This window comes from Penaeus vannamei, chromosome 15 (genome assembly GCF_042767895.1).
Source record: "Penaeus vannamei isolate JL-2024 chromosome 15, ASM4276789v1, whole genome shotgun sequence".
NCBI lineage: Eukaryota > Metazoa > Arthropoda > Malacostraca > Decapoda > Penaeidae > Penaeus > Penaeus vannamei.
The window spans coordinates 41463636-41474833 of NC_091563.1; the positions used below are offsets into that span (position 1 = coordinate 41463636).

Sequence of the window (11198 nt, forward strand, 5' to 3'; positions counted from 1 at the left end):
GAAAAAGTTCTCCCACCCATCAGGTACCTGCAAAAAATGAGAATAAAATATCAATCATCTTCCAAAAATAATAGACAAATAAAACTTGTGATAATAACCCAAAGAGAAATATAAAAGTAACAGTAACAATATTAAAACAAATCTGAAGCCGGAGACTAGTGATAAATTACTTTAATAATGACATACTTACTTGACACCACGTTTCTCTATCCTGAATCTCTGAATAATGTTGTTGGTGAGGAAGAACAGCGTATAATCCCCCGGGGAGTTGTCACTTGGACGCACCAAGAAACTGCCCTGACCAGCTGTCCAGCCAAAAGAGTATAGAGGAAAATCAATGCCAATCCGTCATCAACATTGGAGCTGTTACATGAACACAAAATAAAGAAGCAGAGAGGATATTTCACATTCCAGTTCCTGGCACGTACATTTCCAATCACTACTTTATCAGCATGATCATCCCCTAAGTTCTTACAATTCAACCATGCATACCTTTTATCAAAAGATCAATGGCATCACTCTTAGTAATGTCTGGGTGGAACCATGAGAACACAACATTGGGATCAATATCATCATCCAGGGTCTCCACCAGGTCCGAGAATATAGTACCCTGTTCTCCAGTGCGATGAGCTGTTACCCACAACCAACCATCACTTAGTTCATTATGAACAAAGAATATATCTCCCTTCTGGAATCTGTTCGGAAGAAAGCTTTGCGTCAATTTCTACATTCTAAATGCCAATTTCATCTCCCTCTTTTTTTCTTCTTTCTCTCTTTCTCCTTCTCATCACCTCTTTCTCCCTCTCATCATCATCTCTCTCCCTCTCTCTTTCATCCTCTCTCCCTCTCTCTTTCATCCTCTCTCCCTCTCTCTTTCCTCCTCTTTCTCCCTCTCTCTTTCATTCTTTCTCCCTCTCTCTTACATCCTCTCTCCTCCCTCTCTCTCTTTCATCCTCTCTCACTTCTCTCTCATCCTCTCTCACTCTCTCTCTCCCTTCTCTCATCCTTTCTCCCCCTCTCTCTCTCCCTCTCCCTCTCTGTCTCTCTTCATCCTTCCCCTGTCACTCTCTCCTCCCTCTCCCCATCTCTCTCTCTCATCCCTCTTCTCCCCTCCCTGTCTCTCTCTCTCATGTCCCCTCTCTCCCCTTCTCATCCTCTCTCCCGTTCTCTTTATCTTCTCTTTCTCTTATCCTCTTCCCTCCCTTTCTCTTTTATCCTCTCTCCCTTTCTCTTTTATCCTCTCTCCCGTTCTCTTTTATCCTCTCTCCCTTTCTCTTTTATCCTCTCTCTCCTTCTCTTTTATTCTCTCTCTCTCTCATCTTTTATCTCCCTCCCTCTCTCTCTCTCTCTCATCCTCTCTCTCACCCTCCCTCTCTCTCTCATCCTCTCTCTCACCCTCCCTCTCTCTCTCTCATCCTTTCTCCCTCTCTCTCTCTCATCCTTTCTCCCTCTCTCTCTCTCATCCTTTCTCCCTCTCTCTCTCTCATCCTTTCTCTCTCTCTCTCTCTCTCATCCTCTCCCCCTCTCTCTCTCATCCTCTCCCCCCCCTCCTCTCTCTCATCTTCTCTCTAACAATAACGATATTACTAAAGGTAAAGTCTTTGTCATATAATGATTAAAACAAAGAAAAAAAAGACCGATGGTTGGTAGGATTCCTTCCTTCATTGAATAGAAAAACTCACGATAATTCATCTGTGTCTGCCATTTTAGTGTATGGAAGAATGGCTACAACTTTGCGCAGATCGTTAACAGGCTCAGGCGGTGGTACTGGATGAACTAGTCTTTCCCGCTTGAGGAGATCTGACATACTCGTGTAGTAACCAACGAGGTCACTCAGGGCATTGAACTGCCGACCACCGATGTAGAAATCTCCACATACTGCTGTGATCCTGTACAGAGGAAAATAACTCAATTTATTCCTGACCACATACTCATTAAATGTTTTATGTTACAGTCTCTTCATCAGATGACTACATACATTCTGTATTCCTGATACACATGTTTAAAAGGTGAATTGGATACAAACGATGCATTAATTTCAGTAGCAATGGGGAAAACTTTCCAGCCATTCATCTTCAGAGTTTCAAATACAGAATGGAACTTGCCTAAAAAAAATTATATTCATGGTAAATTTTTCCTTAGCTAATCTAAAAGACATTATTATAAAACTGACTTACTATTATGACTGGAAGATCACATTCATATCTTCCTCCACATCAAACAAATTTACTAGACAATAAATGAGTTGTGGAATACAGCTTCAATTCAAAAGCACATATTTTGAAAATATCCTACTTCAATGATTATTACTAGGGCCCCATTTCATGAGGTGAAACCTGGGTATATCAACATGTCTAAACTGATATAGATCAATCTTTTTAAATCATAAAATACAAAACCACTTCCTTCACCTTTATTCCCCAGGGAAAAAGATTTACTATTTCTACATCAATCCATATAATTTCCATCATTAGCATTTGATTGCTAAATGAAAGAAACCTCAGAGCAGTATGCCATAAAAAGGTACAGCCCAATCACCCCCTGTCCAAAATACTGACTGATAACCACTTGATAATGTACACGTCCATATAATACTACTAACATATACAATCAATTTCAGCTTTTCAGCTTCCCTTTGCGGATATAGGGGCTACAGTTCAACAGAACATGTAACCTACTTGAAATGTGATACTCCAGAGCGTCCAAGGTAGGAAAGGACATAAGATCCGGGCCGACGGTCAGACTCTCGTACCAGATAGCTTCCAAGTTTCCCAAATAGCCGTAAACGTTCTTCACTTTGTGCTCGGTCCAAGCGTCCATGGTACCAGCTGGAAAGAAAGTATAAATATAAACAAATGTATATGTTCTATACATGATATTTGTTTCCCAAAAATAAGAGCTTTTAATACTAACAATTAAAATGTTTCTACAATCTTTTTGTGCATTCTCACCCTCAATTTCCCCATTAACTTCTGCAGAAAAACAATTTAAACAAATAAATAATATAATATAACATTTCATCATCACTTCTCATATTCTACAACAAATACATATAGAAATCCATACAGACAACACTAAATATCTATGTAAGTGCAGTGGATCACCGTTATTCTTCATCAGTATTAACAAGAAAAAAACAAAACAATGGGAAGAATGGAAATACACAATATCCCACAGGAATACATTATAAAAAGGTATAATGTAGACTGGTATCATTTCATTCAGTGGTTTGCTTTAGCATACTGTCTCTATGTACATTGTTAAAATATATAAAAAAGATTAATACCCATTTTCTTGACTGTAAAAAAGCTAACACAAAAGAAAGGCAAACATCAGATGAGAAACATTTGATACTATCATTTTAACTAAAACTTTTTCCATTTTGCATACCTCAAAAGTTATCACTCCTCTACGGACATACACTATCAAGTTTGCCATTATGCACAAAATTTGGTGCATTTGTTAGTTTGAAATTATGCAGGCTATGGAAATTTTCATGAATTACATTATTGAACACCACTCCTACTCTCACCACTGAATGATCAGTAAAGGATACGAGCAAGTATTATCTTTGGTAGATTACATTTTGCAAGTGTGAATGATGATTACGATGTTTTCACAGATGATCTTGGCCAGTCCATGTGCAAGTTGAAAGTTGCAATGTATGTATAAAGCCACTATTATTTGGTTTAAGTTCAAAATTACTAAATAATCAGTACTTGGTTATATATTATCAGAATACTGTATTGAATACTTTCTGACACTTTATCAACTCTCAAGTTCCGTATACAAGACTTTCATATGATATTGTCCATGTGCAGAAACCAGTTGTACATCAAAATTAGAAACATAAGATTCGCAGTCTCAGAGTGCTTATTCAATCGCAAGAATCATCAGGGATCAAATGTGTGTCACTCCACCTTTAACCCATTAGCAATGGGTGTCCCATATATGAGACACCCGAAAAAATAAACATTGTCGGGCGTCCCGCAAGTGTGACATTGTATCGGGGCTCGCGCTCTGAAGCAGCAGCGGGCTGCAGCTGGTGAGCAGACAGCCTCCAGGGAAGCTGCACCGGACGATTTTGTAACCGCCCGGAATATTTGATTTTTGGCTTCAAAATATACCGGCGTGAATGGGTTAAAGATAGAACCCCTCTGGTGGCCATTAGGCATACCCAGTGGTCTCACTCATGCCATTGTTCAATCTAAAAGTAACAGCTGCATTTTATCTGTTGTTAATAAATCATACCAATGATTTATCTTCACATATTCATTATTAACTATGTGGTTTTACATTCTTCACTTGTTACTTGTAATACTGCTGAAGGTACTTCATGGAAAAATATAAAATATTAACAAAAAGTAAATAGTCTGCCCTAGAACCAATTAAATTATTCCTATTAATTTTCAAGTTCCACTATTTGGAAATTTAGAATGACATATTTTGGACATCACATGATAGCACATAAACAATCAGTTGTGATAGCATAGGGTTGGGTGTATATATATGTGTATGTATATGTATATATGTATATATATATATATATATATATATATATATATATATATATATATATATATATATATATATATATATGAAGAAGGAGGGAAAGAATATGGAAGAATGGCTGTCATGTTTTCTTTTTCTGTCCTTCATCAATTTAAATTCATAATTTTCAACTGACATTCACTGTTAATGTAATCCATAATAATTCTGAACTGGTGCTATATAAAATTACTTTCTCACTGAGGAGCTGGCAACTGATTCTATTTAGTGAAGAAGCAGTCTGTGAGTTTCTATAAAAATTGAGTATTGCCTAATGAATGCCAGTGCCAAGTGATCCTGAACTTGCCATTAAATGCCAATCAGCCAAGATTACCATAATTTGATTAATGTCATCTAATGTGAGGCTGTACAGAGGTGGGGTCCAATAGGGATGAACTTTACACTGGCTATGAAATACCGATGGTTAGCTAAGCAAAGCTAGGCTACGTCTTGAGAATGAGTGATTTTTGGACAAATTATGCAAAGATCTGTGAAGTCACCGCCTTGGAAAGGAATTTTATATCATACATCATACCAAGCTTGCCTGATTAAAGAGAAGATATATCACAAGTTATAGAATAAACAGATTACGGTTCAAGGAAACGAACTTACTAATGTCACACTTAGATTACATATTACAGTATTCTGACATGTGTTCATACGCACAGCATCAAAACTTGAATCAAATTCTGCTATCAAATTAGGTGAACAATCTAAACCCAAAGAATGTGCTCTCAGATCTTCCATGTAACCGATCTTCTCAAAATTCCTCTAGCAGATCACAACCTCATCATGGTTCAATATCCATCAATGTCTTTTACTGTATTTTAACCTAGGAAGTCTGCGGGTGCTCTCTTGGTTGCATTTGGACTTTTGAACGTCTGATTGAAACAAATTCTCTCTAGCATAGAAAGAGAAAAAGAGACAAAGAAAGAAAGAAACTGAAAGAGGGAAAGAAAAACTGAAAGAAAGAGAGAAAGAAAGAGAGAAAGAAAGAAACTGAAAGAAGGGAAGAAAAACTGAAAGAAAGAAAGAAAGAGAGAAAGAAAGAAAAAGAAAAATAGAAAGAAAGGTATATAGAAAGAAAGAGACAGAAAGAAAAAAAAGAAACAAACAACGAATAATCTAAACAGTGACAAAATAATCGTTTCGTGCAATTACTCCACGTATCTGTCAAAAAGATGAGGTGCAGGCTACCAATTTCTCTGAATAAGTAGGCACAAGGCATTAATCCAATGAAGTTTTAATTCATTACAACCATTTGTTATTTTCTATTCCTTGGTCTTCAAATTCTAATCAAAACGTGTTTTTCAATAACAACAACAACAACAACAACAACAACAACAATAATAATAAAAATAATAATAATAATAATAATAATAATAATAATAATAATAATAATAATAATAATAATAATAATAATAATAATAATAATAACAATGATGATAATCATGATCACCATTCTTATCATCATAAAAAAAATCATATTCATCAAGCCAATGATCATAATAACAATCATATTCATCATCATAACAGTAATAGTAATAAGAATAAGAATAAAAATCTGGATAAGAATAAAAATACCAATTATGATAATAATAATAATAATAATAATAATAATAATAATAATAATAAAAACAATAATAATAACAATGAAAATAACAACAATAACAACAACATTAATAAGAACAATAATACTAATACTAATACTAATAATAATAATAATAATAATAAAAAAGATGATGATGACAATCATAATAACAATAACAACAACAACAATAATAACAATAATAATAGTAATAATAATTGTAAAAGTAATGGTAATAATGATTAAAAAAATAATAATAACAATAATAATAATAATACTAATAAAAATAATATTAACAATAATAATTATAAATGATAATTATAATAATAATAACAAAAACTATATTAATAATTATCATAAAATAACAATAATAATAACAATAACGATAATAATAATAGAAATTATTATCATCATCATGATCATTATCATCATATTAATGATAATCAAAATAATTGTAAAAATAATAATAGTAACAATAATAACTATAATAATAATAATAATAACAACAATCATCAGGACCATAATAGCAAAAGCAACATTAATAATAACTAATAATAATATGAACAACAACAATAATCATAATAAGGATGATAAACATAAGAAAAACATAAAAGTTATCATTGTTATCATTATAATAATAATCAACATTATCATTATTTTTCTTTACTACTTTCTCATCATTATTATCATAATCACTTTAATAATTATCATTATTATCATTATCATTATTATTGTCTTTATCATCATTGTCATTATAATCACTATGATCATTATTATTATTCTTGACATTTTTATTCTTATCATTAGTATCATTATCATTATCATTATCATTACTACCATCATCATCATCATGATCATCATTACTACTATTATTATCATTATCATCATTATTTCTCTTCATTACTCTTAATATTATCACTGCTACCATCTTTATTCCTGTTACTATAATCATCATAATACTGTTACTGTTAATTGTTTTCTTTACATGAAATACACATCATACTTAAAATCTTTAGAGGAAAGGATACGAAAAATATGAATTAACTTTCATTTCCTCAAATGAAGACACTTTGCATACTAATTCAGAGAAAATTGTAGCTTCTGCTTTTGGTTCTCACGCTCAATTTTAGTGCCGGCAAAAATATGGAGGACAAACACTTCCTTAAGACTGGACTGAGTATCTTTAAATAGATATTCAGCGGCAAATTGCGTAGAAACCAGTGACAAAATATTTCTTATTAGATAAAACGAATACACAGGGTATTGCCATACAAAATATCATAGGCAGAATGGGAAGGTGTCATGCTCTGATCTTACTAAATCTAACAAGTATATATAAAAAAAAAAAAGGATTTATTGTTTTGCATGGTACACACACACACCCAATGCCCTTTGTGCCACCTCGTCTAACTTAGTCAATCATATGAGTGCCTCTTACAATTGTTACCATCTCTTTAGATTAAGAAAAATAATAAGAATTTAACATTTTAGTAACATATGGCATTTACAAACCCTACAAACTACCGCACACCCTTTGTAACCCATTCCTCTAGCACCCCTTAACAAAAGTATGTATCAAACATTCAGCCATGGTTTACAATTATCATTTTGCTGTCTTTAGAAATATATATGCTTTATTGCTCAGAATCAAAATCAATCAATCAATCAATCTTTCTCTTCAATGAATCAATCAATCTTTCTTTTCCTCTCCCTTTCTTCCTCCCCCTCTCCCTCTCCCTTTCTCTCCCTCTGCTTCTCCCTTTCCCTTCCTCTTCTCCCTTTCTCTCTCCCCTCCTTCTCCCTTCTCTCTCCCCCTCCTCCTTTCCCTTTATCTCCCCCCTCCTTCTCCCTTTCTCCCCCCCTCCCTCCCCTCTCCCTTTTTCCCCCCTCCCTCTCCCTTCCTCTCCCCCCTCCTTCTCCTTTCTCCCCCCCTCCTTCTCCCTTTCTTTCCCCCTCCTTCTCCCTTTCTTTCTCCCCCTCCTTTCCTCCCATTCTCTCCCCCTCCTTCTCCCCTTTCTCTCCCCCCTCCTTCTCCCTTTCTCTCCCCCCTCCTTCTCCCTTTCTCTCCCACCCCACCTTCTCCCTTTCTCTCCCACCCTCCTTCTTCCTTTCTCTCCCCCTACTTCTCCCTTTCTCTCTCCCCTCCTCTTCTCCTTTCTCTTCCCCCTCCTTCTTCCTTTCTCTCCCCCTGTTCTCCTTCTTCCTTTCTCTCCCCCCTACTTCTCCCTTTATCTACCCCCTCCTTCTCCCTTTCTCTCCCCCTCCTTATTCCTTTCTCTCCCCCCTCCCTCTCCCTCTCTCCCACCCAAGATTAAGAGGGGCCCTGATGATAGGTGAAATTTTTATCTTCTTAATGACTGGGCAGCGACGTGAAACCATGAAAATGCAGTCTTCAATCTTTTGAGGTTTAAATATTACTTGTGCAAAATATAAATGACCTCAAATTTAGTCCCAGAAGAAAGTTATACCATATTCGGAGATATGATGCATAAGAAGAAACAAACAAACAAAACATACTAAGCTGACATCAATCTGATATGTCTGGTTGTGCCAGATACTGACTATAATGACATGCAAAAAGATAAATCTATGCAAACAAACATTTAATAAATGCCATACAAAGATTGAAAATTACAGTACAATGCACTGTAAAAATACCAGAAAAAAGCACAATAACCGATGTAGAATATTGGATAATTCTTTATATTACGGGCACATCCGCCAGAGACTCCCCAACTTCATGTCACAAACTTTGTTCAACAATCTAATTTGCAAAGACTTGGCACGCTCTTCAGGTACTGCCCGAGAGGCTCGTTGATGGGACGCTCTCCCCCTAACACTTCCCCCAAAAAACATTGTCGGTATATAAAGCTGAAACTCGGGAACACCAAGCAGGCTAAGGCTATGAAAGGCACTTTCTGTGAAATTTTCCTTTATTTGTGCAGTTACCGTTCGTGTTTGCAGATTATTTCTTGTATTGACGACTATAACTTTTTGTCCCCTACACAAATATCTCAAATATCTTCAATTTCCCCTAATTCAGACCATAAAGATTAACCAACCTCCACAACTCTAAAACTCGTATTGTAAAAGGTAACTTCCTAATAGCTTAATGCAATTTGAATATTTCACAATAAGTAACAGTAATAGTAAAGTGTATATTACAGACAAAGAACACAGCAAAATCCCTACACAGAGAAATATGTGGTAGTAAAGTTCCCACTGCCATATGCCTATTTTAGTCCCTTTTTTGCCAAATAATAATGTTACATTTAAAAATTAATTCTAATTGAGAGCAAATATACCTTGATAATAATATATCTACTCTTACTCATTATCTTTCAAAGCAAAACAAAAGCTCTTCAGTTCATGCCAATTCTTAATTGATCATTTCAATCTCTGTTGTACATTGCAATTATTCTAACATTACTACTTTCATTCTTTTCAGAAGTTGCAACAGCAAAATATTTGTCAAAACAAATTCATTGTAATTGAAACAGTCCTGTTTCAAAGTATACTCAATACCCATTTGACAAATCTAACATGACAGTTTTATTAATAGATCAAATTTACAACACCAAATTATCTTGAGATTAGGGATGACGAAGAGTTAGGAAAAAGACCAAATCTAATTCATATAAAAGTCCAAACTTTTGCAAACCAGACTTTAGATAAGCAATTCCAGTAGAACATGACACAACAGCAACTCAATGTTTAAATAAACAAAAAAAGATTTCAGTGATAGCTGAATTCCAGCATGATTAAGACATATTAGTCATAGTTCTGGGAATTGAATCTCAACCAAGATTTTTAATATCATCAATGGAAACCCAATGGGAGGCCTTGCAGTTTATATATTAGTGTCTAGGGCACCCATAAGCAAATTGACCTCTGAAACCCAGGTCAAGGAAGCCCCAACTTGGGACACCCCTTTGCCTGGGGGAATCTCCTCCTCCTCTTCCTTCAACCCCAGGGAGCGCCCGAGCTGGGGCCCCTACGCGGTCTGCCCTGCCATGGCCCCTAGTCCCCCAGGCAAAAAGGGCCGTGGCAAGGGAGGGCCACAGCCCATGGGGCGACGTCCGGGGGGCATGGCAGGCCGTGCCCCCCAACCCCTCAGAAACAACAACACCGCGGTTCTCACCTCTCCTCGGGGGGGGCAGACAGCGAGCTGTCCACCTCATCTGGCTCGTCGGGGTCGTCGTGAAAGGGGTCGAAATCATCCCCGAAGCCAACATCTTGGCCCTCGTCACTACCGGTACTGGGAGAACCGTGGAGTTTGTCTTTAGGTCTGACTGACACATTGCGAGGCCCAACCAGCGCCAACTCTGCCATCCTGGCCACTCAGAACACCACCGCCGGACCCGCGTGAGTTCCACCCACCTCAGTCGCCGCCTTTGTCACGGATCTCGCCCGGAGGGGAAGCCGGGGCGCCCTCCTGGCCTCACTCACACGCCACAAAATAATACATAATATTACCAAGCGCCTGGGCCGACGAGGGGAAGGCGTATCTCACAATCTCGCGTAAATGTAGGAATTTGAAAAAGAATGTTGGAACAGTGGCGGGGTAAATGTTGTGAATGGAAGGTGTGGGGCGCAGGCGTGTGGCAGCCGACACTTTTACTACAACTCAATATGAGGGGCTGCGGCTATTGTCATGATTCACGCCACTCATTACAGCGTTGTCTCCGCCTTACGCAAGTGCATAAGGCTACTATTTCCTCGCAGCAGTACTCACACGCTGATAGGGCAATATACGGTACCATACGATTTTTATCACGCCCCCCTGATGAAAAGATAGGTCTACGCCAACTCAAATACAAAGGGAGTAACTTGCAAAACACCGGTGTTTGACTACATTTACCCATTTTATTAGAAAATGTTTGCTCATGCGTGGCAGCTCCCAAACAAAGGTTTTCCTTCAAACAGATGCAACCTTCCATTGCAGCGCCAACGATCTTAATTTGACGTAAAAGTCGATTCGCAACAGATATAACAAAGCCGAATTACAAATAAAGGGTGTATTTAGGTGTGATTGTAGTGAAATGAGTTTAAATAAAGAGGA

At 36.9% G+C, this 11198-nt stretch overlaps 1 protein-coding gene across 1 annotated transcript in view; it reads right to left on the bottom strand.

Annotated features, from left to right (window-relative positions):
* Positions 1-10770, bottom strand: part of vap (RAS p21 protein activator vap) — a 25383-nt gene extending 14613 nt beyond the window's left edge. The window contains exons 1-6 of the mRNA XM_027374719.2: positions 10278-10770; positions 2679-2828; positions 1683-1889; positions 493-695; positions 191-305; positions 1-27 (exon numbers count right to left, since the gene is read on the bottom strand). The exon at positions 1-27 is cut by the window's left edge and continues 79 nt beyond it. Coding sequence (XP_027230520.2) covers positions 1-27; positions 191-305; positions 493-695; positions 1683-1889; positions 2679-2828; positions 10278-10468 — 893 coding nt within the window. The 5' untranslated portion in view covers positions 10469-10770. The remainder of the gene's footprint in view (positions 28-190; positions 306-492; positions 696-1682; positions 1890-2678; positions 2829-10277) is intronic.
* Between the last annotated feature and the right edge of the window lie 428 nt (positions 10771-11198).